This window comes from Oryzias latipes, chromosome 4 (genome assembly GCF_002234675.1).
Source record: "Oryzias latipes chromosome 4, ASM223467v1".
Taxonomy (NCBI): Eukaryota; Metazoa; Chordata; class Actinopteri; order Beloniformes; family Adrianichthyidae; genus Oryzias; species Oryzias latipes.
The window spans coordinates 24,531,839-24,558,886 of record NC_019862.2 but is presented as its reverse complement, the minus strand read 5'-3'; the positions used below and the strand labels follow the sequence as shown (position 1 = coordinate 24,558,886).

General features: G+C 40.2%; 1 protein-coding gene across 3 annotated transcripts; it reads left to right on the top strand.

The window, feature by feature from the left end:
• The first annotated feature begins 874 nt into the window (after positions 1 to 874).
• On the top strand, positions 875 to 26,735 carry ptbp1b (polypyrimidine tract-binding protein 1). Of its 3 annotated transcripts, none has more exons than XM_011474328.3 (15): positions 875 to 965; positions 4,405 to 4,438; positions 11,258 to 11,318; positions 12,200 to 12,372; positions 12,880 to 13,026; positions 13,100 to 13,234; positions 13,754 to 13,864; positions 13,941 to 14,118; positions 14,200 to 14,274; positions 15,865 to 15,989; positions 16,726 to 16,759; positions 18,742 to 18,834; positions 20,616 to 20,832; positions 20,919 to 20,996; positions 23,917 to 26,735. In XM_011474328.3, the coding sequence occupies exons 1-15, from the start codon at positions 889 to 891 to the stop codon at positions 24,047 to 24,049; spliced, it is 1,671 nt and encodes a 556-aa protein (XP_011472630.2). In that variant the 5' UTR covers positions 875 to 888; the 3' UTR covers positions 24,050 to 26,735. The 3 variants fall into 3 exon arrangements, with proteins under 3 accessions (XP_011472630.2, XP_011472627.2, XP_011472629.1); XM_011474325.3 differs by having other exon boundaries at positions 15,847 to 15,989; XM_011474327.3 differs by lacking the exon at positions 4,405 to 4,438 and having other exon boundaries at positions 888 to 965; positions 15,847 to 15,989.
• The last annotated feature ends 313 nt before the right edge of the window (positions 26,736 to 27,048 follow it).

Here is a 27,048-nt window from a genome sequence, read left to right as displayed (position 1 = left end):
CATCTGCTGAATTATTTGTGAGTGAATCACCTCCAAGCACATGGACTCATTTCCTAAAAATCAGCACTGTAGAGGAATTATTCATCAACTTGTTACACAACACAAGTCCAGCAGAGAGAAAGAAACCTGATCAGCAGACAAAGACCTCAGCGGGCGTTTCTCAGTCAAACTGCTTTTCAGGTCAGATTGGAACATGGTCATTTTAAAGGTTATTGTTGAAATATTTGGATGTGGAATTTAAATAAATAATAACTGCTGTTGCAGAGTACATTTTTTCTTTTACATATATAATTTTAAACATAAAACTATATTAACATATGACCAAACAAGAAATAAATGATTAATAAGTTGTCAAAATTAATCACCGAGTGTATGTTTCTAGGCATAATTAAAAAGTTTTTTTTTGATGACTGGCTGGTACATTGACTTCATAAAAGAGTTTCTTATACAGTCTACAGTCCTATGTATCCTATGTCTATGTATCCTTGTTTTGTAGAAGTATTCACGTTTTAAATGTGCTAATTTTTGCCTTACAATCATTCACTATATGTAGTTTTATTTTTATTAAAATATTTTTGCTTTTTATTTTAGTTTATCAAGTCAATCAGGTCTATAATTGTTGTTATTATTAATTGTTTTTATTATTTTATTAAACAATTTGAATCCCATCAGGACAACGCCCACCACCCAGACGGAAAATCTTACTTTGTTTTTTCTTGTTGTAGGCAGTCATCTTTCTCATAAACAATCTTTGTCCTCTGGAATCTCATCCTTTTGTTGTTACCCTCTAACCAATCAACGTACAGCTTTACCCGGGAACGCCCATAATCATCGAGAGCCAGCCAATCAAATGAATTTCTGCAGCAGGACTCCATTTTGTTGGGTTATATGTGCAGTGGACGGGGCGTCCCGCGGCCGCTGGCTGGAACCTGTTGCTTCGCAGTTCCGTGTTGTGCAATGGACGGGTGAGTTAATTCCTATGAATTTCTTTTATATTTTATCGTTCTGCAGTTTACGGCTTTTTTTGTATTTCCAGTTAAGAACGCTGATATGTTTACGTATTTGACAACAGTGTTTTTTCAGAGTACATCATCGGCTGTTTGTCGATTAAAAATATGTAGGTTTCGGAGCAGGAAGCTGGGCTAGCTCTGTTAGCTTTGGGTTAGCTTCACACCGAGCCAATATCACAGGAATCAGCAAACAAAACAAAAAAAATGCAATGTGGTCGTTAAACGGGACGCAGTTCGCATGAAGGGACCTTTTGTGAAGAAAGTACAGGTTTTCAGATGTCAGTAGCGTGAAAAAGAAATCTATAGACACGTAGCACTAGCAGCAGATATAACTTCAGCGGAGCTCTGCGGCGCTCTCACGCCCACCGCGCTGCGCTTGATCGGGAAGCCTTCCCATGATGGTTTTGATCAAAACAAACACACCCGGACCAAGTTGAGCCGAATAAAAGAAGTCTGCGCGCTCGAACACATCTAAAGCTACTAATTCACAAAATGCTGCTTCGAAATGAAGCTGGAAACCTTCGAAGCTGCTGCTTTTTATAAGCCCAGACGAGAGAGGACGGAAGTAACTTTCCTGTGATTCAGTTTTTTCCTGCGCAGATTAAAACGGTGCAGGGGTTAACGCGAAGCGCTGACTAGGGCCCGAATGAAGGAGCAGCTCTGACTGGGGAGTTTGGAGCGCGAGGCTCAGGTCGCAGCAGGTTTGTGGAGCTGCGGACGCGGAAGAGATCGTTAAAAGGCGCTTTTCTAGCTGGAGTTCGCTTCGACCGTCCGCTAAGGTGCCTGAAGGACCTGTTGACCCCTGCAGATTTTAGGAAGATATAGTGAAATGCCTTTCTTTATTCAGGTTTTCCCTCCTCATCAGTCTTTTTTTTAATTGCCTAATTTGGGGAAAAAAAGCCTTAAAGTAGTGCATAAACTTTGTGTAATTCAGTAAACCCCCTTATTTAAAGCTAAATAACTGCTTTATAATAGTTTCTGAGGGTTTTGGGATCCTCGTTAAACTTGTGGAAACAGGCTTCCGTGTCCTTCTACCTGTTCAGGATCAGTCAGATTACTTTCGTGTTGTTCAGGTGAATCTTCGTGCTTCGTCAAGACTCCTTTGCCCTCAGGGGTCCTCCTCCTCCTCCTCCTCCCCCCGCTGGATTCCAGTTGATCAGCCGGTTCTGGCTGACTTCAGCCGCTGGTTGGTGTGCCAGGCTTTTTTTTTTTTTTTTTTTTAAAGCTTCATCACTTCCTCCACTGTGCTGTGTATTACTTTTAATATCCTGTTAGAGTTTTATGAGTTTGCAACTCCCAGGTTTTGTGTTAGTGGCTTTTGTTTGCAGACAAACGTGCGCTTTAAACAACCTCGGTTGAGTTGGTGCAAAAAAACACTGAGTTGACTAAAAGTCCAATCTATGTGGAATCCTATAGATGAACTTATAGTTTGATCAGCTTTATTCACATTACTTTTTGTACTGGTTATGAACTTTGACATTGTAGGTGTTAAAACTTTGGAAAAGGTTGTCCAGATTCAGTTTTTTTTTTACAAAACTGTCAGGCTTTTGCTTAATCTGCATTATAATAACTTGGCATAATGTATTTTGTCACATGTTTGTGTCATCCTGTTGATGCAGATCTCTGTTAGCAAGGTTTTTTTTCAATTTAAATAAATTTTGGTCTTAAATGGGTGACAGTGATGCTACATTGCCAGTCTATCAGGAGGACTCTACTTCATTTATGTGTTTATGGACGCTTATGGTTTTTTCTATTTGCATCTATACCAACTCAAATGGTCCAAACTGGACATATCCATTATAGGCCCTGACAAAATGTGTTTGTGGTGTTTTTAACACATTCTTGTGCCATTTCTCTTTTTTTCATTTAAAGAGGTTTAGTCTTAAAATTGCGTTTCTGTGTATTACTTTATTCAACTTGTTGTGAATCGGGAGCAGACGAAAGAATGCTGTTTGAAAAAGCTCGTAACTGGCGTAAAACCTGCAATGGCAAGCCGCAACTCCCTGCTCTGCTCCATTCTGATGCATCCACCTGTAGACAAATGATCCACTCATGTCTTTGTATTGCTGTTGGTGTCAAATCTCCACGTTGATCAGATGCAGACATGCAAAATGTCTGGTTGTTACAGAGTTACAGACGGTGCTGTTTTGGAACCATTGTAAAAAAATGAAAACTATAATTTCACATCACAGCTGAACAAAATTCTAGCTGTTTGGGTTCTGTTCTTGTGCTGTCGGATCTCTGGAAGTGTGCTTTTAGCGCATAGTGTTCACACTGGTCTGTCGCTACCCGGCACTAGAGCAGGAACTCGCATTTGGAAGAGGTTTGGTGCGAAATGTGGAAGCAGGTGCAAATCTGCTCCAGACTTTAATTTTCACTTTTTAATTTTTTATTCTGTTTTATGAAAGACTTTGTGTCATGTAACTCCCACTGGGGACAAACCACAATTATTGATTTCTCCTCGATGATCAATTTGCAAACGGTTGGCACTTTCATCAATTGAAAACGGACACATTCCATATGTCACTACCAAATCCGAATCCCTGATTGGTCATAGTTCGACTGACTTTCAGCTAGAAAACTGCATTAAAAACTTGCGGTAATACAAAAGTTTTAAGACTTTTTATTTGAAAATAGTCCCTTAAACGCATGTTGCTGAGGGCGATGTGAATGTATCCTTAGGGTGAGGGCAGGTGAGCTGGAACAATTGCTTATTTTCACCCCCAGATGGGTACGAAGATGCATTTTGCATCAGTGTGCTGCTTATCAGATTCAGTCTCATGTATGGTAATTGCTCTGAAATGAAGATGTAGAAAAAGATTTCGTCTTTAAATCTACCAAAGACAACATTTCTCCAACATCAATAAATGCTTCTGTAGAAAAGGATCATCAATAATTTGGCTAAAAGGAGTCAGGTAACGAGAGATTAAAACAACATCCCAGGAAGGGGAAAAACACCTTTTTTGAAGGTCCGAAACACGCTTTCAGTCCATAAAATGGATTAGAACTAAAAATGCTACAGTAGTAGTTCCTTTCGGTCAGAATCACATTATTGTAAATCCGTATTGTCATAACATGATGGTCCAATTACAAGACATAATCGCTGTAAACTCACTTCCTGTGTGGCAGCAGATCATGTGACAGGAACCTTAACAAAGTCCTGCAGGTTTAAGTGAGCTTGTTAGCCGCAGCCCTGCTTTGTTTGAAATCCCTTTAATCATCTGATCTGTCTCTTGCTCTCCTCTTGGGTTTGTTTTCTCGCGGCTTCTCCCTCCATCTCCTCACACATCCCTGCAGCCTCATAGTTTTTCCCTTTAATTTTTCCCCTTAGTTTTGTTGTTGTTTTTTGAGTTTTTCTCCCTGCTGCTTCTAACACGCTGTCTTTTCTTCACAGCAGTGTCCACCAAGATTTAACAGTTGGTACTAAGGTAGGCACCTCTGCTTCCTCTTTTTCCTCCTCCTCCTCCTCCTCCTCTTCCTCCTTCAGACTGGTTTGCTGCTTTGTTTGCTGCTGTGGCCGTCATGACTGCTGAAAGTGCAGCGTGGGAGCAGTTCAGACTTTCCCTGCCATCACCGGTTCCTCTTGTTTGTGGCTGCTGAAGGCCCAAACTCCCGCTGTAATTTGCCTTCAAATCACTTTCCACTGAAAGTCAGAGAGAATAATCACATTATGCAACAACATGCGCTCTTAAAGGAGGACGCAGCTGCTTCTGCAGGATGCAATCGCTTGGTCAGGCGGACTTTCAGCCATGTGTCAGGTCTCTGAAAGCCTCCGCCCGGCCTGCTGGCTGCTCTGCCATCCCGCTGCATTCATTCACGCTTTCAAGATTTTGGACATTTTAGGTGAGATTTTCAGACCTGGAGATTCAGAAATGAAGTTAAACTGCTGCTTATTGCTTTAATAGGTGGCTGATCCACAGTTCATTCTGTCAGTAATTTAGGCCAATAAAGCCAGTTAAAAAATACATGCACTGCAAGGAATCGCATATAAATATAATCACACATACACAAAAGGAAAAGGCATATTTACTCCGCCCACATTAACAAATATTCCTAAAATGGAAGTGCGGTATGTGTCGTACCAAATAGTTTTGTCGAGTCAGTCAAACAAATAAAACACGCCCCCAGTGATCCACACATTTGAGCTATAAGAACGTTGAAATATTTGAACTTCCTCTAAAACAACTGTCTTGATTAGAAAAGAAAACAATAAAAGACACACATTTTTAAACCCGGCTTTACATTACTTTCTGTGTAAGCTTGGGCTTTTAAATATAAAGTGAAATACACACGATTCACGTGTCGCACGTTCAAAAACGCCCTAAACATGGGTTCTTGAACGCACATATGGTGTTCACACTGGACATTTTGGGAGGGTCTCTTTCTACTGTTTACTATACTGGATGTCCACCACCTTCATTTGGAAGAGATATGATGCGACATGTCAAATCTGGTAAATCTGGCGCGAATAAGGAGACACCCGGGAAAACAGGCAGGGTGAAGGATCTCCAGGACCGGGCTTGGGCAGCCCAGGTCTAGGTGTCATGTTCATGGAGGATGGAACAAACAAAAGCATGTGGAATTAAAGCAGAATGTTGGGGGCCTGAAATCCATTGATCTTATCTGTTGTGTCAATTAAAATCTTGTCATGCAAAACCTCTTGAAAAACACAGATTGGGTAGAAGTTTCCACCTCAGGGCGTCTTGATCCTTAGTGATGGAGTCAGGAGGCTTTGGTGTAATCTAATGCTGTCAAGGTGTTACAGGTGTGTTAACCAGGACGTGCTGCTTTGGAAGAGTCCCAATGTTGTTTTCCTTGCAGACTATCCTGGTGCGATACATCACCGTAAATATTTTCATCTCACTGAAAAGACTTTAAAGACAATTTTATGATGACAATTTTGGGGGATCATTTGGACAGTTTGGTTGGAAACGTTGACCTCAAGCACAAATATTAAACGGTTTGGCTGTGTTTGAGTTCCTTCCCTACGCACTATATAGTGCCCTATATAGTGCGTTTGCCATTTTCTAGTGCTGTCCAAATCTACAATCCCAAAATCAAGTGCCCTAGAAATTTCCCAAATGTCTCTGCAAAAACAAGTGTGCGTTGCTGCTCACTAGATGGGCGAATATAGACCACAATGCATTGCGTTTGAGCAATTTTTGCGAGAAACAAAAGTATTTAAATGTCTTTTTATAAAAAAACCATCAACATTTGCATCTTCAAAAGACAGTGGTCGTCGCAAAACGCTTGTCTGAACTAGATTTTAACTTTGTGAAATCGATGACGTCATATTTGCCGTTAAAAAACAAATGTAACCATGGTGTCCCGATTTCTTTTAAAATCTAGAGCACTATATAGTTTTATAGTAGTTAGAGGTCAGGGTAGGAATTCGGACACAGCCTTTATTTATTTTTTCTTGATGAGAATGTTAACTAATTTCTTTTTAATTTTTTTTTCCTCCTTATTTTTAAATTTTCCCTCCCTGAGTCGCTGTATGACATTCACTCGTGTGTTTTCGTAAATGTAAATTTGCTGACTAATGAAAGCCATGAAGGCACAGAGCAGGATTTGGGAGCAGGAAGCGCTGAAGGCGGAATCGCACACCTCCCGTCCCCTCCTGTGACCTCAGGCCAGTCAACCGAAACCTCACCAGCTCCCCTTAAAGAGACGGTTACAGAAACGCTCGCTGATAATCTGACAAGGAAAAGACAACATGGGAAAAGGGAGGTTGTAGGTTTGGAAAAGTCCAGGATGCTCTGTAGAAATCCAGCCTTGATGTGAGAAGTTTGACCCAGATTATACATGCAGTCACTCACGCCAAGCTGTAATTTTCCTTTGGAAAATGATATCTGCTCAGAGTGATCTCATTAGAACCCAATAACAGAAAGTCAGGCTGCTGAAGTCTTCTCTCATTACCTGCCTCCATAATTCTGTCGTATTTTTCCTGCTGCAGCAGAGCTGCCTTCACAAACCAGCTTGAAGTATCAAACTCATCTTCATTTGAGGTGACTGGAGCTTTAAAGTATGAAAAGCGTTTAAATCATTTGGAATAGCAGTACTTAGTCTGGATTTAGACTGTCTGTCAAAAATCTACTCTGTTCGGTTCGTTGTTTTTTTTATTTTTTTTTATTGTTTCATTTTTGTGAAGCCACTGATGCGGCATGGAGGCTTTTATTTTGTCTGCGTGTGACGGCCGGGTCCGATCAGCAGCTGTCAGCCAGCAGCAGAGATGGAGCTGCAGATAGAGGCGGGGCTGGAGGGCGGGGGGTCAGTGCAGAGCGTCGCTCGGGTTTCTGCCGTTTTGGATTATTCATGCGAGGATCGGTAAGGAGATCGGAGCGGCTTTGTTCAGATAAGAAAACGTCCGCTCAGGTTTCTCAATAAGAGAACTCCCAACAAGCCTGAAACGGATCTGTGGAAACATGCAAATGCACGACGAAAAATAGGAGCCGGACCTTCTGCAGCGCCCCCTGCTTCTGCTCCTCAATGATGCCCTGAAATCCTCTGTGGGGCAACTGATGAGTTTATTTAAAACTGTCAAAAGTTACTTGAATTTTTTCAATCAAAACCATTGGTACAAGTCTTGGTTTGTGTTGCCGTGCTACCATCTCAGATGCATGAACCTTAATGTATTTTCTTAGACATTGTTGATGGACTATTGGAATAAGAGTCTCCCTGTTTTTCTAGCCATCCCTTGTTTTCGATTGGATGAAAATCCTGAAGTTGAGGAGACGCTGGGAAAAGAGGAGTCCCTCTGATGCTGCTAGAAAGGAAAACAGTGGATCTGTTAAATGGAGTTCTTCCCACAACCAGAAATCCAAATTTGTCCTCTGTAGAAGACATTTCTAAACCTGAATATCCTCCAACCACTGCATACTACTGAATGAGGACATTTGGGGCTTTCCAATGACCAAATGTGAAGGGGTGGAGCTCTGGGAATTGTAGTTTTTGGTGGATTAAAAAAAAAAAAACTTGACTAAACAAAATTCATTTTCTCTGGTCCAAAGGACGATGTATCCTTTTTTGACTGAGGCCCAAAGGACTTTACAGTCACAGTATCAAAGCAACGTGTAACCACCAGCAAAACCCAACCCGTGACCTTCTGATCAGAGGGTGACCTCTGCATTACAACCGCCCACATTTCAAATCTAACTTGGTGTTCCAGTAAAGGTGTGTAACATCTGTCAATATCTGTATACATGTGATTAATATTATTGTGGCTTAAGCGTTGATGGGGTTTTTGTTATTCCTAAACTGGAAAAGGTTGACCTTCCAAAACTCTCAATAAGTTTGCTCATGTCAGTAGAGGGGTTGTTGCTGAGCCAAGGGCCCTTTTACCCACAAGCACAAGCTGCTATAGTCTAAATATTGGTTTGGATTGATTCAGGTTTATTACACAATCACCGACATGAAGCCCATTGAGATGACTGTTGTTGTAAATATTGGGCTACATAAATGAGATTGAATTGAATTAAATATTAGGATACCTTATTATTTATTGAATAAATTCTGTTGCTTTATTTTAATTTAGAGTTTAGGTTTTGGGGAAGCTTGGAGTCTGAGCTGGTTTGACTCGTCTTAAATGACATTGAGCTGAAATGCTCCCATGTTCCCAAAACATGGTGATAAGTTAACCTTAAACCTCATCTTCTTTTAAGGGTAATTATGAAACTGGAGCTTCTTTTGGTCTCTTATTGACTCTTCAAAGCTGAGATAAAGGCGGCTTAGATTTGGTCATTTACCCAAGTTTCATGCATTTTGGCAAAAACTAATTCGAAGCTGCCTTTTCCAAAAGAAGTTGCAACAAAAGTGTATACATTTCAATTATGTAATAGTATTTATATCCGGTGAAGATGCTTGTTGAGTCATTTCGATTGTTTGTTGCCTTTACATGTCAAAGTGATGAAGTTCTGGTTAAAGGAAGAGAAGGCGGGCAGACTAAATAAATACCTCGGGGTGGCTGGGTCCAGGATCTGCAGAGCAAACCCAAACCTCTCCATTGTGTTGTACTTTGTCTGTCTTTTTAAAGACAACCTCTCCATCCTTTGGTCTCGCGTCCAGCCAGCATTGTTCCAAAAGTCCTGCTGTTTGTTCAGATCTGTTTGTGAACTTGAGTCTTTACTCAGAACAAAGTGTCTTTGCCTTTCAACCTTTGACTGACTGACTGACTGCATTTGTTCTTCTATGAGCTGTGCTGTCAGGAGCATCGGCATTCATCACACTGCAGGGTCTGGGATCCAAACTGCGTTCTCTGACTTTGGCCTAAATTTGCAGAGCTGGACTGAAAACTGTCTTGAGTATTTACTTACAATCTTTTAGGATTTTAATGCAGCAATTCTGACTGGATATTGCTTCCAAAACTGCTCAATCGATTCAAAATATACAATATTTCCATTTTCCAACCACTTTTGTTTGGTTATGAAAGAGGTTTTTACACAATTGGTAAGTCAAACTGAACAAATGTGAAAATTTCAATTATAATTTTATGAATTTGTATGTTTAAAACCTAATAATAAAACTTGTTTGTCTTAAAATGTACCAGAAATGGCTTCAAAGAAAACGCATTTCAATGCCGAGTATTGACGGCTGTGTGACTTATCAACAACTTTTCATCAAAAGGACAATATTTGGGTGGCGGTTTTGCTAAAAGGTTAAATCTACTCTGTTTTAATGGTTTCTGCATTTGGCTGGGAACTGTTAATGGCGGGTCACACTGAGGATGAGCTTTCTCGATGTCGGCTGATGAGGGTCAGCCTGTTTGTCTGCATCTGGTTTTTATTGAGCTCTTTAGCTCAGGAATTCCCCCCCTCCCTCTGCTTTTCTATATTCTGGGGGTGAAGGGGGATAGAGAAAAGGGGGGGGGGGGTGTCAGACTAGCATTAGCCGTTTAAGGTGTTGCCCAGCCTGGAAAGGAGTCCCAATGGTTTTTGAACCTGTGCAGGAAGGTGTGCAGGCAGGTTCTCTTTAGTGACACCTGCTGGCAGCTTTTGGCTGTGGCAGAAACCCAAGAGGAAGTGAACAGAGCCATGCTGCTGCTGCTGCTGCTGCTGCTGCTGCAGGGCTTTGAGGAGAGGCCTTCTCCATGCAGTCTTTGTTCAGCCTGGGAGGTTTACAGCTGACTGTAAAATAGTCAGATCTCTCAGTCTCTCCCCTCAGGTGGTCATGACAGGGAAGCACATTGTGCTGCCTGATTGCCAGGAGGAATCATGGGAGGATTGCAATACTCTCAATATGCTACTTTAATCACTTCTACTGGTTTAATTTGTGTTCTTACCCAATTTTAAAGTCTCACAAAAAGACACTTGGTGAACAGAAAATACATTGATTGAAAATGTTTCTAAAGTCTTTGGTTGAATTTTTTTTGAATATTTAATAGTTTCAGTTTAAGTTTAGTTTATTTCAAACACAAAAACAAATGAGAAAGTCAACACACAGTGGTTTAAAAGACAAAATAATACAGTGTGCTTGAAAAGGAGTGGGTTGAAGAGAAAATCTTGGCTGATGTTGAGAGATCAGGTTAATTTATCTTAAAGGGCTCTACAAAAGCGTCTGGAAACATACCTCCATGTCTGGGTTCATAAGATCATCCAGTGTCTTTTTTTTTTTTTCTTCTCTTACTGCGATATTTACCTTCTGTGCTGCAGGAGCACATGAATGATGGTGCTTTCAGCAGTATTCCCATGTCACTGTGACTCAGACTGCTGTTTCCCAAGGAAAAATAAATAAAAACAAAAATAATAATATCTCAATGCAAATAAGAACACCTTTTGTTCAGGTGGTTAACCATCCGTGTCTCCTCCGTGTTTGTTTTGGATGGTGCTTCTTCTTTTGTGTTTCTGCCAGTAGCAAAATCTCATACACACATCTACAGTGCCCTCTGGTGGTTTCAGTGGGAAACAACCAGTAAAGGACAACCGGTTGTTAGTGGCAAATAAACTAATATATGATGTATAATATATTTATGGTTAAAAAATAACCTCATATGTTGCTCCTGAGTATAAGTCACAGCCCTGTCCAAACTATACAAAAAATGCGACTTGTAATCCAAAAAATATGGTATATGATTTTTGGTTCAATCCAGAAATGTGTACATTACAGGATACATGTATGTTGACCAACATACATGACTAATGGCCTCATTTCTAATCTTTTTCCTGTCTTTTTCTGGAATATGGCTTTCCTGTTTTATACCAAAATCATATAGCTTGAGAGCCCCGTTAACAAGCTTGCTTTCTTTTCCTCAGAGAGGATCTGACGAACTTTTATCCAGCGTCTCCAACGGCCCGTATATCATGAACACCACAGGTCAGAACACACTCTGTGCACACAAGCAGAATCCAAAGGAGATCTAGTGTCTTCCTCCTCCTCTCTTCTCACCAATCAGCCAAGATGGCTGTAATAATACTGGGGGTCCTTTGATTGGTGAACCAATTAATACAATTAAATTAAATTAAATCAATCTTTATTTAAAGCACTTTTACTATAAAAGCGCAACACAAAGTGCTTTACATTAAGACAAAACAAAATAAATGACATGAAAATGAACACTAAAATTCAAATAGAGCCCCCTCCCCAGACCTACACACAACCCTCCCACCCCCAAGCTGATGGGGATAGACAATAGGAAATTGGCTGATTAAATCCCTGCTTTTTGTTTCATATAAGAAGTTTGTTTTTCTGACTAAAAAGATGAAGGACACACAAAAGTTTCACAGTTGGTACCAAAAAGTAACATCAGATCAGTTTATTTCTTGTGGCAAACTAGTTTGAAAAATCAAAAAGGATAATGGTCCCAGGAAAGATCTTTGTGGTACACCTCTGTAGCGATCCCAAGGACTATTTTATTTTTGTCTCATAAAAATGTCGTAGTAATGTGTTTTGGTTAATGGTAAATGGCGTATACTTGTGCAGCGCTTTCTACCTTCCTCAAAGGCCCAAAGTGCTTTACAGTCACAAACGCGTTCACACGCACATTCAAACACTAATGGCGGCGCCGCTCCGAACACTGGCGCCAACCTTCCGCCAGAGGCAAGGTGGGGTTCAATGTCTTGGCCAAGGACACTTCAACACATGGTTGGGCAAGGCGGGAATAAACCCTGCAATCTTCTATTCAGAGGTCTACCGCTGCACCACGGCCGCCCGTGTTGATTATTTATTTGAAATATTTTTCTTTTCTTGTTTCGAAGCCAATGGCAATGACAGCAAGAAGTTCAAAGGTGACTTAAGGGGTCCCAACGTGCCGTCCAGGGTCCTGCACATACGCAAGCTTCCCATCGACATCACAGAGACCGAGGTCATCAGCCTCGGCCTGCCTTTCGGCGACGTCACCAACCTGCTGATGCTGAAAGCCAAAAACCAGGTTAAAAGCTTGACTGTTTCTTTTAAGCCAACAACCAGAAAAACAACGGAGACTTCATGCAAAATGTAGCTTTGAATGATCATGACACTTGATTCTAAAACTTTAAAAGTTACAGTTTGCCTTGAACGAATGTGTTGTAATTAAACCTGCCACATCATGCAAACTGGTTATCATACCGATTTTCATGAGCAAGCAGCTCATGAAAATAGCTTTTGTATTGCACACACTGGCGTATTGTTCTTGTGGCTGGATTATGTAGTGTCTGTACTGTAGCTGTACTTTACTTTACCCTCTGTACTTTTATAGCCCTGAGCTTGAATGATGGTTTGAGGAACATTGTTTGCTACTGAGGAGATAAACGGCATGATTTACATTTTACTGCTGTGACAAAGGTCAAACAGTGAGGCACGGTGGAGGGAGTTTGATGGTATTGTAGTGATTATAAGAACCAAAAAAAAGCTTTTTAGGGTTTCTTCTTCAAGTGGCTATTTTGTGCCCCCCCCCCAGGCCTTCTTGGAGATGAACTCGGAGGAAGCGGCGCAGAACATGGTGGGTTATTACTCCACAGTGATGCCGATTATCCGACAACAACCAGTCTTTGTCCAGTTCTCCAACCACAAGGAGCTGAAAACTGACAACTCCCCCAACCAAGAGGTAACACATGTTCACACGCATGTATCAACGATTGTCCTCCGTTGTTCATCCTTCATCCCCCTGTCCCCCTCAGAGGGCCCAGGCGGCTCTGCGGGCCCTGAGCTCGTCTCATGTGGACACTGCGGCGCTGGTGGTGGCTCCGAGCTCCGTCCTGAGGGTGGTGGTGGAGAATCTGCTGTATCCCGTCTCCTTGGACGCACTGTGCCAGGTAACATCATCAGGGTCCGTACGGGTGCTTCACATCTTCAAAAACCTGATTGTATTCGGGATAAAAAGACGTTTTTCACACTTTTCTGAAGTAACGAGGACGTCAAAGTCTCACACAAAATGAAATTTCTCACATTTTATTCTCAATGCATAGCAAGAAGTACCAAGAAGCTTTTATTTTAATTTTTTTTTTTAGAAGAATTTGAAACCACAGAAATGATTGAGTTTTCACCATCAAGCAGTTTGAGTGAGGCGGTGCTTCTTGAGACATGGATAAATACTTGAACTCTTTGAAAAATTTGTATTTGTATTGATCTTTATTTACTAATAAACATCTGTTTAAATAAATGATTTATGGAACTTCTCGGGAAAATGTTAAATCATTTTGTGGTTTTAGGATTTTATTTTAAACCTTTCTTAAATATTAGTGAAAAACGACCATGATATGAAGCACAGCTGTCATGATGTGCTGTAGAACTGCAACATGGAGCCGTTGTAGCAGGATTTTCCTCTTCTTCAGATCTTTTCAAAGTTCGGCACTGTGCTGAGGATCATCGTTTTCACCAAGAACAACCAGTTCCAGGCTCTGCTGCAGTATGCTGAAGGGGCGTCGGCTCAGGCGGCCAAAGTGGTGAGCACCAGCTGCTCCCTGAATGATCTTCATGTCACTGGTCAGTGTCTGTTGATGGTGTTTTTGTTTTTCAAAGTCTCTGGATGGGCAGAACATCTACAACGGCTGCTGCACTCTGAGGATCAGCTTCTCCAAGCTGACGACCCTCAACGTGAAATACAACAACGACAAGAGCCGCGACTTCACCAGGCCGGACCTGCCGTCCGGAGACGGCCAGCCCACGATGGAGCACCAAGCCATGGCCACAGCCTTCGGTTAGAGTCTGGATTTCACTTTCATTATTTCAAACCTGGTCCTGTACTCGAGTATTAAGGGAATGACGACTTCTTGTGCAGGTCCTGGCATCATCTCTGCTTCACCGTACACGGGAGCAACTCATGCTTTCCCACCAGCCTTTGCTCTCCAGCCAGGTTGGTTTTGAGATCATGGATTTCTCGACCGTTTAATTGATGCATTTTAAGCTAATTTTTTCATTAATTCAGCGTTTGAGTGTTTGTTTTTTTATTTCTTTTTATTTAATTTTTTTGCATGGACCTTTTTTTCCCTTTTTGTTAATTTTTTAAGGTTATTTAATTGAATTTAGGTTTATTTAATCATATTTTTGTAGACGTTTTATACTTATTAATGCCATTTTGAATATGAACAGTAGTGATGCCCTGGTCAGGTTTTTTGGCCCTGACGCGATTCCGAGTCATTTGATACTCTTTTTGAGTATCTGCTGATCCCGAATCCTAAACCAATACTTTTGTAACACGTTAAAAAATCAAATCAGGTTTTATTAACCCTTTTGTAAATCATGTAACACTTAAACAGAGTCTCTGTGAAGTAGCTTGAACTAACAAAAATGGAGCAAATGTTGACTAGAAAAAGAATTAAATATTAACTAGTAAAAAAAGGTGAAAATGTGAGAAAGTGTGGTGACTGTAGCTTTATCTTCAGATATTAAACATTTTTGATCAGATGTGATTCATATCTCTGCTAAAAACTCTTAGAAATTCTAAATTAGTTTCTTCCAGAATCATTGTTTTAACATAAATATGATCAATGTTCCTGATTAGCTTTTATCAATGTAACCATTTATTAGTTTTGCTTGTTTTTGAGACACTATTTTTGAGTCACTGTTTCTGAGCTTGCACTTTGTAGACGGTCCGTTGGCGTTTGTCTCCCCGCCATTTCAGTCTCATTAAAAATAAGAAAATCAGCTTTTTTTATTTTGAAGTGCTTTTGTAAGTCATTGTTTACATTACGGCAAGCTTGCTGTCCAAATTAAACGTTTATGAAGAGTTATTGAGCTCAAAGTCCAAATCTGTAAACACCAGGGGGGGTATTCCAGGAAGCACGTTTAAACTAGCCTGACTTAAACCCTGAACTCTGGCTGAAATCCGGCTGAACTTGCTTACTCTGGGTATGTCAGTTCCAAAAGACCGGATATGAGTTGGCGTAATTACGCTCGACTTGGTAACCCTGGGTTAATGGGCGTGCACGGCAAGTACATAAAGACATTCTCAATGGCTTGCCAATATCCCGAGTCACCATGGAAACGCATGAAGAAAAAAAGAGAGTGCTATACTTCAGTGAGAAGGAGTCTGAGATTTTAATGACGGCTTATGAAGATTATACGCCCATAAAAAAAGTAACACGACTGCATCAGTAGAAGAAAGAGTTTCTGTTTGGAGAAAAAGAACGGACAAAGTAAACGCTCAAACTAGTGCTGTATTCTACTGAGCTTAGGACATCCTTACATGCAAGTTCATTTCATTTGAGTGTTTCTGATTATTCCTATTGTCACTTATGATCATCACCTAACATATCAAATTTGAACAAACACGCCAGGCTTTGTTTAACCTTGCTTAAAAATGCACATCTATGTACACATATGCATGTATATATGTATATATTTTTGTCTTGATGTACAATTGCAAAAAAATGGATGTCCACAAGTGATTGCTATAGCTTTAGCACCTGTTTTCTGCATGTCTCAGTCTCCTCCCCCTATGCAGGCCTGACGATGTCCGGTCTGCCCGGAACGCTGGCCTCTCTGACGCTCCCTGCTGGGGCCAGGCTGGGATTCCCAGCCATCCCTGCAGGACACTCCGTCGTGCTGGTCAGCAACCTTAACGCTGAGGTGAGCCGTCCTCGGCCTACATCTCGTCCAAACGCCCGTCTGGATGTCAAACTGTGACCTAGTTGTGTGATAACCCCATGTACTCACCGAAGATTTAACACATCTGCTTACTTTAGTCACACGCACATCGTTTTTGTTGTTGTTTTTTTTACCGTAATGATTGAAGAAGTTTTTTTTTTTTAATGGTTTATTTCAAGCAATCAAATAGAAATGATACACAAAGCAATATAGTCATCAGTTATACACTCATACAGTAACTAATGAAACTTAGGATAATTGAGCATATTAATATATATCGCTTGAAAGGGAGTGGAAGGAAGCGAATTTATGTAATCCCACCCCGTTATTTTGTAGTTGACACTCCAGTTAATTCCAAAATGACAAGACTTAACCTATCGAATGAGATTGATTCAGCGTAGTGTCGCTGCTCTCAAACACTCAGGTTTTCATGATCATATTATTATTTATTCATTCTCATATCAAAGTGAGTTAAAGACGATGCCCAGCATCATCTTTACACACACACACTCATTTATAAACCTTTCATTTTACATTTGTTTGACACCCCCCCTTCCCTTTCGCCAAAGGTAATTAACCTTCTGATTGATCCTTCACCTGTCTTTGTTTTTTTTCCCCTTTAATTTGTTGCCATGGAAACGCCTCGGACCCTCCACCTGTCCTGCCCTCCCACCTTTACCTGTCCTGTCCCTCGCTGCCTTCTCTGCTGTCTTTAAAGAGAGTTACGCCCCACTGCCTCTTTATTCTCTTCGGTATGTTGTCACTCGCTTCTTATTTTAAATTATGAGTATCACCTGGTTGTTCTGATTTTGAGGTAAACATTTTCTTCCCTTTTTTTGTTTCATGAATTTCTTTTTAAAAAAATTATTTCATGTTTTTGTGTTTGGGAGAAAATAATAACTGCCTGTTTTTCTATCAGAATCTGTGTTTTAAGAGTTTTTTAACCAGCTTTTCTTAAGAAATGATGACTCTAAATTAAATCTTATGGAGGGCTGAAAACGTCTTTGTATTGCTTAAAGGAATGCACAAGAAAAAACAAGTAACCGCACTTTAGAATTGTTTGTCTGCCCTTCTACATTTCTTTATTTTTTTTATTTTCAGGTGTTTCTTGAGTGTTTGTCACCCTTTAAAATATGGAAATTAGGTGGAAAATGCTTTTCTTTTTACATTTTACAAAAACTTGGCATCAGCTTGTTGACATTTTGTTGGAATTTAGGCCTTTTTGTGTGCAAAGAAAAGCTCCGCCCACCTAATCACATATTCAAACAAAGAAACACAGAAATGAATAAATGCAGTAAGCCATCCCTAAATTTGTTTATGTTTAGATATATAGTCTAAGTATTTAGTCAAAAGTGTTTGTTTTGACATTTATAAAGAAAGTCAGTTGTGATTCTAAAATTGACAGTAAAACTTTAGAATTGTGCACTTCATGTTGTGACAAACTTCATTTAACAGTTTGTGCAACATATCTCATTAAGCTGCATTTATTGTGTGTTTCACTCCACTAAAAGTGGAATTTTTATGTTTTTGCATGCTGGGTTTCCTTCAGTTTGCATGTGTCAAGTTCAAAACCAGCTGCTCTTGTACTGAGTTTTGTCATTTTAATTAAATATTTTAAGCAAAAGTATGACTTTTTAATGAAATGTTGGGGTATTTTTATTCTCTCTGACACCCAGTTCTAAAATTTCTCCTTGGTAATAGTTCTGGGTTAGACAGCTTTTGCCGTTAAGCTGGTTAATTCTTTTTTTATTTTTATTTTTTTTGCAGCATCTTTTTGCTGCTCTTCCTGCAGCTGCAGGTTGTTTTTGCACAACCCCTGCCTAGAAACGTTACAGAATCAGCGCTTGAGCTGTTCTATTCCCAAAAAGGAAAACAAACACAAAATTAACCGAGTTTTCTGTTTTTGTCAAAGTGAAAAATATAATCTATGAAACTGTTAAAAGAAGGGGATTTGTACTTGTTTGATAATTGTTTCTTTGGAACAAATATAGACTCAGAAGAAGCAGTAAAAAAAAGAAACGTTTTTTTTCTCAGTGTGGAATAAAGTAGTGAAGAGGTGCGTGTGAATAAATAATAGATGATTAGCAGGAGTGGCCTGAAAGAGGTTTTCCTGCTTGTTTTACTTGTTTTTTTTAATCTTTCCTGAGGTTGTTGATTTTTCTTTCACAGCTACATTCCGATTTATAAAAGATTTGTTGTCATACAACCTTGAAAATGATGCGAACCGTCCATCGCTACCAAGTCAGAGTCCCCGATTGGTCAAAGTTCAACTGGTTTTACTTCCAACGCGCATTTAATGGCCACAGGTTTTGTAGGTAGAGCCTGAAAATGGATTAAAAAACTTGAACCCGAAAGCCCTAAATGCACATATACGTGCGTTTAAGTAGCTTTTTCATTGGAAGGCTGATGTGAGCCCGATGTGAACGTGGCATCAGGGGTGCAGTATGAAAGCAAACCTTACCAAAGACGTTCCTGCTCTGGCCTGGAAGAGTAACCAATTGTTGCCTTTAACCCAACCTCAATTAGATCATGTTCCTTCTAAATAAACTGTTGAAGCTCCTTAAAGTGCTGATTACATATTTTTATCTTCAATTGTTACTCAGAATCTCTTCCAAAGCATTCTCTTTTTTAAAGCTTCATTCAGGACTGTCCAGGTTTCTGGCTGAGTGTGGAACCATCATGAAACGCTTCCTGACCTGCTGGTGTCTCTCTTTTCTGCTCCGCTGTGTTTAAGGTGTTTATGGCGACGTGATGCGAGTGAAGATTCTCTTCAACAAGAAGGAGAACGCTCTGGTTCAGATGAGCGACAGCACCCAGGCTCAGCTAGGTAACCTCGCACATGCTCAGTAGAAGACTCCCCTCCGGCCTTCTGCTGGTGTGCCGATGAGCCGAAATGTTAGAGAACATCAGTCAATCAAAACTTTACTAATGGAAGACTTTTTGCTAAATTTCATCCGTTGTCCCAAGGCAGATAAAAGGTTCAACAATTACATTTACCACACAATACAATAGCACAATATTAGTGGTAAAAATATTTACAAAGGTTTTTTACAATAAAAAGCGAGTCTAAAAAAAACCTTAAGAAAAACAACAATAACTAATGTCTGCAGGACTGGTTTGTTTTCAGCCACTGTTTAAGAGCTGTTTGGATGGTAGGATAGTTTTCACAGTTTCTAATGTGCCGTGAAAGTGTGTTCCTCTGATTGACACCAATGTTTGGCTGAATTTAGTCCTGTGCCTTTGAACATTGCAGTTCCCTGGAGTTAAAGCCCTGGTGCCTATTCCAACATTTGTTTGTTTTTTTTAACCTATAAAATGTAATATGGGGGGAGGGGCTAGCCCATTCAAAACTTTCAAAATGAGACAGGCATCCATGTAAATTATGTAACTTTCAAAATCCATTATGGTTATAATGTCACAGTAAGGATAACGCAGAGGCTTTTGGTTTAAACTTTCTGGGTTCTCTGAAACGGAGACTTAAGGGGTTTCAAAGTGCTTTCATTTGTCTGGGACCCTGTAGTAAGACAGTAAGTTATATGACTTAAATCATTGAATGCATAGAAACCTTTGCTGCCTCAGTAGTCAGAGAATACCCAGTTTCCTTAAAATTTGACAGATTAAAATTGACAATATTTTTTTTACATGATCTTTAAAAGTTAAGTTTAAATCGAAGATTACGCCAAGATACTTGTATACTTATATATACTTATTTAGTCCGAATGCATAAAATGTCCTAATAAAAAAAGTAAAATGTTAAAATACTAATAAAAAATTAAACATGTGATTACAATATTTAAATACTGATAGAAAAGGGTAACAGTTTAAGTCATACAATACATAAAAACGTCAAAATATTAAGTTGTGTTAAAAATATTTCAAAATATGATCATAAATATGTTTTTAAAGCAATAAGTAAATATGAGCAAGAAAAATGTGGACCCGTGGTCTAGTTTTCAAGTGGACTACATTTTCACACTTAAAAAAAAGGTTTTAGGTCAGCAAAACATAGAAATTATTAAGTACACACGTACACAAATACTCTGTCCAATGTGGAGTAGACAATGTGGAACACTATAAAAAAAGTTAATAAAGTTAATGTCCAAAAATAAGAGTTTGAACTATGTATCAAAATACAGATGCAGAACAAAGATTTCTGCTTAAATATTTATGAATGTGTTCACTTTTTTTAAAATAAATTTAATGGAAACGTGTTTGTACAGTACAGATATGCAAATACATATTTTAATCGTTCTTTTTTAAAGGATTCAGACAAATATGGAAATTCGTCATCAAAAGAAAACTGAAAAGAAATGATCAGATCAACAACTGTAAAATGGTAAAAAGGAAACATGAAAGTGGTTTTTATTTAGTTTGGACGTGTGGGGTTGTTTTTTGCCAAATATGAATGAGAAATATTCATTTAGTGAAGGGTTTTCCTTTATGTTTGTGAAGGTTTGTAGACAAAATTTGAAAATGTTCTTATGTTGCCCTTATTTCCACCATTATTTTAAAGTGTACCACTCCAACACTTTTTGTTCCCTAAAAGTTTCTGCCCAAATGATTTCTACTTTTTATTTTTGAACCTATGTGAACTTTTTCCCCACTTAGCGATGAGCCATCTGAATGGTCAGCGGCTGCATGGGAGGCCTCTTCGCATCACTTTGTCCAAACACACGAGTGTGCAGCTCCCCCGGGAAGGTCACGAGGACCAGGGTCTGACCAAAGACTACAGCAGCTCCCCCCTGCACCGCTTCAAAAAGCCTGGATCTAAGAACTATTCCAACATTTTTCCACCGTCGGCCACCTTGCACCTTTCCAACATCCCGTAAGTGTTTTCTTTTTGATTGTTTGCCTGGATTAATTCCAAACCATTATGAAATGTCTGATTGTCTTTCCCCATCTGGGTTTCAGCCCCTCTGTGGTTGAAGATGATCTAAAGATGCTGTTTTCCAGTTCAGGAGCTGTGGTTAAAGCCTTCAAGTTCTTTCAGTAAGTCCTATAAGTTGTTGTTTCTGCCCTTTAAGGCTGCTGGGTGTAATAACGCGCTGTCTTTTCAAGTACAGCTTAGACTCCTCCTCCTTTGGGGGTTGAGTCTGGAAATTGAGCACAGAATGCTCTTGAGATGTGCTTTAAGCTACATTCACACCGGCCTCTACAACACGTGTTCAAGCTACCACTTCCAATGAAAAGTCCATGTAAAGGTTGTACTTGCATGTTTTGGGCTTGCGCGTTCAAAACTCTTGTGTTCACATGTCACTACGCACATTTTTAAGACTGTTTTCGGGCTCTACGTACAAAACGTATACTTAATGCTACACAAATTTGGCTGCTAAAGGCTGCTAGCATGTGCTTTTGTTTACCTCAGATGCCAATTACAAGAGTTTAAAAGGTCTTTCCGACTCCTAATTGTCTTTTTTCATTCATTCATCTTCTAAACCCGTTTTGTGGGTCACGGGGCTGCCTATCACAGGGCCACAATCACACACCCACGCACACTCACACCTAGGGACAATTTAGAGTAACCAGTTAACCTATGAAGCATGTTTTTGGACGATGGGAGGAAGCTGGAGTCCCCGGAGAAAACCCACGCATGCACGGGGAGGACATATCTTAAGTGTGCTTGTACTTAAAGTCCCACTCCGATCACCTTTTTATCTATGGTAAAAGCGTTCCCTGTGGTCTTTTATTATTATATTTATGATTATGCCCTTTTTAGCCAAATTCCAAAAATCTGTTGTTTTCTAGAAGCAACCCTGCCCCCCTTACCCCTCCGTTGCTGAGGGCTCTCAGTTTAAGCACTCTTCCGCTAGCTTACAGCCCTTCATAGCAAAAATAGTGAGCAACATCTAAGCTGTCCAGCCGTACATTTGAGATTCAGATTTCAGCTCAGACGAGGAAAACAAAGACGCATATGGATGTATTTGTGGATGCATCAGAACGGAGCTGAACTGGAAGCTTGTGGCCAAACCAGTATCCTGTATTCTTTGTCACAAATGCGATCTTTTTAAGATGACATTTTTTCGTCTGCTTTTGATATACGACTATTTGAAAAAAGAAATAATCAGAAATGCAATTTTGAGCTTAATTGTCTTTATATATGTCCTCCACTATTTCCATCATAGTGGGTCTTTGAATAAACTCACTTCAAACTAGAGTTTATTCAAGTAAACTCCAGTGCCTCAGCTGGAGCTGAGTGTTTAGCTAGCATAACTTTTTTTTTGTCTCTCAAAGAGCCTATGTGCACGATAGAACTTCCGGTTAACTTCCGTGTTTCGAGTGTAAGGCCGACAACTTCCTGTTGGTCGTGTTATTGTTGTGGGGAGTTTTGTTGAGTTGCTAGTTTTGAGTAAATAGGAGTGGATTTCGGGTAAAAGAGAGGCGTTTGGTGTTTCAACGCGTGACAAAGACATCACAACATTGTTGTGTACCCGTGTGCGAATTTGTAAAAGTGCAACAGTACTAAAAGCTTTCATAGCTTTCCAGTAGATGTGTCGGTGAGAGCCGAATGGATGGTGAACACGGCGGGAGGACTTCACCCCAAGCAAGACGAGTCGTGTTTCATATTTGCAGCAATCGGAAAGAAAATGCGTCATAAACACGCCGTTCGGAATACTTTGCCCCGGTCAGACTCGAGTCGTTCGGATCAAAATTTCTTTCCGATCGAGATAGGTGGGTTATACCGATCGTTTATCCGATCGTGGAGCATGTAAACGGTTCATTCCGATCGTGTGTCACTACTGCTCTGGGTTACGTCATGCATAGACTGTGTTTCGCTGAGAGAAAGCTTTGGAGCTCATACAGGACCGATCAGCTGCTCTGCGGACGCCCCGCGTAAAGCGCCGCTCCGCTCTCGCCCCGCTGGCTCTCCCCTCTCTTTCACCCCTTATGAGGGAGATGCAGAGGGATGCGTGTCCACTGACGTCTGGACCCGGCATCAACCGAGCTCTGCGTTCGGGCTCCGGTGCCAGTGGACCGAGTGAACCTCTCTGAGCACAGCAGCCGGATTTATTAATGTGTTTGAGGGGAAGGTGCTTTGTTACGTGTGCGTTTTGTTGTTTTGTTATGTGTGAGAATTCGGACTGCGAGCCGAACCGCCGCTCTGGGTTAGCGGCGGCCGGACTCGCGATGGCAGAGCAGAGCACACAGTGTGTGTGAGCTTAGAGCAGAAATGCCGCTCAGTCCTTAGAAACTGTTCAAAAAAATCACCTGGAATTGTGTTTCTAGTTGTGCCCCGACAAAATAAAGGCTGATGTTATTCCCAGACATTTACGTGCAGCCAGGATGCAGATTGCAGCGTTTCCCGCATGGTCCTGGATTTTGTGTCCATCAAAAGGCTAATGTTGTTAGCCCGTTTTGTTAGCCTCTCCTAACACTGGGTTCTTCTTCCAGCTCCGTACTTCTTCCACAAAAAAAGCACTGACCACACGGATTAAATATAAAATGATGAGCGGACCGGCACTACATAATATTCATAACATTAATAAAAGCACGTTTGGAAGATCGCCTCGTATATTACCGAGCTGCTGCATAATATATGTGACACGCTGAAAGCAAAGGTTTGTTTACAACAGGACACATTTCCCTTCCGGTATTTTCGACACTATATTTTTTCGACACGATATTTTGCCCATGTAACCACGCACTGGTCGACAATCCTGTATATGTCATTCACGTCGATTTTCGGGAGACCTTGTAGACAACGGGTGATATATGCCATCTTTCGCAATCAAAATCTGCCGTGTCGCTGCTACAGAAGTCGCAAACCGGAAATGGTCGGCGTCACACTCAAGGCGGTAGAACTCCTTAGTTACGTGCACGGAGCCTAGTGATTGTCATTAGTCATGATTTTGGGTGTTTCTTTGCCCCCAAACTACCCTGGAGCTTTCAATCTTGTTGGTTTCTCCTCCAGGAAGGACCATAAAATGGCTCTGATCCAGATGGGCTCTGTGGAGGAGGCCATTGAGTGTCTCATCCAGCTCCACAACCACGACCTGGGAGAGAACCACCACCTGCGGGTTTCCTTCTCAAAGTCCTCTATCTGAGCCTTCGACTCGCCGGTCAGATCCTGGTCAGGGAGCGGACCGGATGGCACCCACTACACTCCGATCATTCCAACAAGCGTCTACAGAAACTACCATGAAGTCTGATGTAACCTTAAATTATTGTTTTTAAATTAATTGATTCATTTTCAGAGGTCAGGTATTCTTGAGAAAATTCCCAGGTTTTCCTCTGAAGTCCGGATCTGGAGGAATCCGGGTTTTTAGGATTTTTCAAAATGTAGCCACAAGATTGTTAGAATACACTCTCAAATCAGTCTCAGCCTTGCTATAAACATTTTTTTAATCTCTTTCTTGCCGTCGGACCTTAAAAAACCAGACTCCTGGGGTCTGTTGTCCTCAGCTCTCACTTAAATCTTAAAATTCGAATTTCACACATTTCAAACATTTAAACTCAGATTACGGTTCTCCTGCTCCTGATCCTCCTGCTGTAGCTTTCACCTGTTCATGATGCCGTGGCTTTATCAAAGGACCCCTGTGCCTTAATTCTGAAGTCGCAGTGACTTCCTCTTTAACTGAAAAGCCTCTGTGAATTGGCAGGTTTACAGTTGGTAAAGGTTTACTGTAGAGATGTATTACAGATATATCCATATTTTAAGTGTATTTTATTGGTGGTGTTGTCAGTGCTTGTTAGTGTTTTGTACTGCTGGTCATAGAGTGAAACACGTGAACTGTTATAGAGGGTTTGCTGGATTTTTAGCCGTAGAACTTAATTATTTCTTTTTCTTTTTTTTTCTTTAACTTCTTTATTTCCACTTATGCAATCATGTTGTTATCATTTATCCTAGCATTATTTTAATCATTCCTAATTTTTCCTTTTTCTTGCTTTGATGGTTTCCTCTGAGAAACCCCATGGAATGTGTCGTTAGCTTGTCTGTCGCCTTGAACGGTTTTATTTATACGTTTTGTGATCCACTACAGCTGAAACCAAAAATGGCCTTCTAGATGCAAACAAATCTGCCTGCCTCAGGTTTCTGGTCTAGCGGACCAGAAAAAGGATTTGTGGACTGGTTCAGGCTCCTGTGGGAATGTTTAGCGATTTCTCGACTGGATCCAGCCCATCGGTGCAACTTCAGTTTGGGGAGAGAGAAAAAACAAAACAAAAAGAGTATGTGGAGTGCCTTCAAAGCAGCACTGAGTTGTAGATCAGACATGCATTCCTCTTTGTTTGGACAGGGGGAGGACGCCCCACAGCAAACCAGAAGACACTGGTTTGGTTTGTTAAATAGTTATGATTAAGCGGACATTCCAGCCCCTCAGAGATCCTCCCCGCCTTCAAAACCCAAGATTCTACAGTGAGGACGACACTTTCCTCTGACTGAACTGCTGATTCTGCAACCGTGATGCTTTCAGGGCACCTGGGAAGACTTTTTCAAAATAAAGTGCTACAGCACACACTTATTTGGATTTAAAAGTGAACTTTAAATATGGCTCTAAAGTTTGGAGCAACAAATTGGATCTAAAATAACTGCAGAGTTGGCATCCCAAAAATCTAGTATGCATCCAGCATTCATGGACTTTGATGTCCAGATTAGATTCAACTACAAAGACAGTTAAGTTTAGTTTAACCTTGATGCTTGTAAGAGTTTTTGTCCTCATTTTATATTTCTATTATATTTTTTATTATATGAACGTTGACTGGGGTCTCAACCTAGTATCCCAGCTTGAGACGAAGACAGGCCAGCAGACTAGGTTTGATCAATTTAATGCTTATTCCCCAGCAGATTAACTCATCACGTTCCAGTCGGTGCTCAACCATTGATTGCTGAACGGTTTACATTGAAAGCTAAACTTAAAGCCACTGACTGGATGCATTTCTGCATGTAGCTTTGACGCTATAATTGAAGCCAACAGTTTTGTAGTTGTGATTGACCTTGTACACCAACTTTGACAAAGCATGTTGGATTGGATCATAAACCCTGCCAAATTGGTAAACCACATTCTAATTTATAATCAAACATTAAATCCATATTTGAGTCTTCTAGTCTAGTATAACTTTATGAACACCAATTAATTTGCCGTTTTTTTTTTTAACATTCTAATATGTTTCTTAAACGGTTATATTAAATGTGTAACTAATAGTAAAAACCGGTAATCTCATTGTGTAATCGGTTTGAGATTAGACATTAGACGAATTTCTCTTTTTAATCAATTTAAATCATCTAAAGTACTTTTACGTAACTCATTTTTTCAACAAACCCCATTAATTTCTTATTAGGTCAGAAAAAAAGTTATGTACTCCAGAAATACGGTAGGCATTACTTTTGTTGATTTTTGTGTTTATAGATACGAAAAAATAATTTATGTTAACATTGTGACTTAACATTCAAGGAGAGCTTTAGCCTATTGAAACTAATAATTCATATCATTACATGAATCAATAAAACATTTTCTGCAGCAAAATAAATCCCTTTTTCCAGGTGTACTTGAACGCATCACGGTCTTTCTGTGCCGGATGAGGCAGGTATGGCATCGGTCTGTGGCAGGAGGGAGGGGAGGTTGGTCAAGTGTATATACATGTTTTATACACGGTTGTCTGAGGTGATTATTGGTTTTATATCCGATGAAACTTGTATATTTTGATTAAAAGTGTGAAACCGGTTCTGAGCCTTACACTGTTTGTGTCACAAAGAAAAAAAAAACAGATTAAATAACTTTTTATCTAAAGATATCTGGACTCGAGTCATCTGTTAGAGGTAATACATCTGACCATGATGTTAAAGTAGGACTTCACTAGCACTAAAATTCAGATTGAAAAAGCAGAGGTCCTTATGGAGACTCTTGTGGAACCCGACAATTGATTAATTCAATTTATAAAGTACAATAAAATTTTAAGTACAGTTTTTGTTGCACATTAAAAAACAGTCATCGTTGAGAACATACTACTGTTACTGAGCTGTAGCACAAACCAATGTTGTGCAATGTCATCCTTAAAAGCACCTGATGTTGACGGAAAAACAATAAGCACGGAGTGTGCCGTGTCA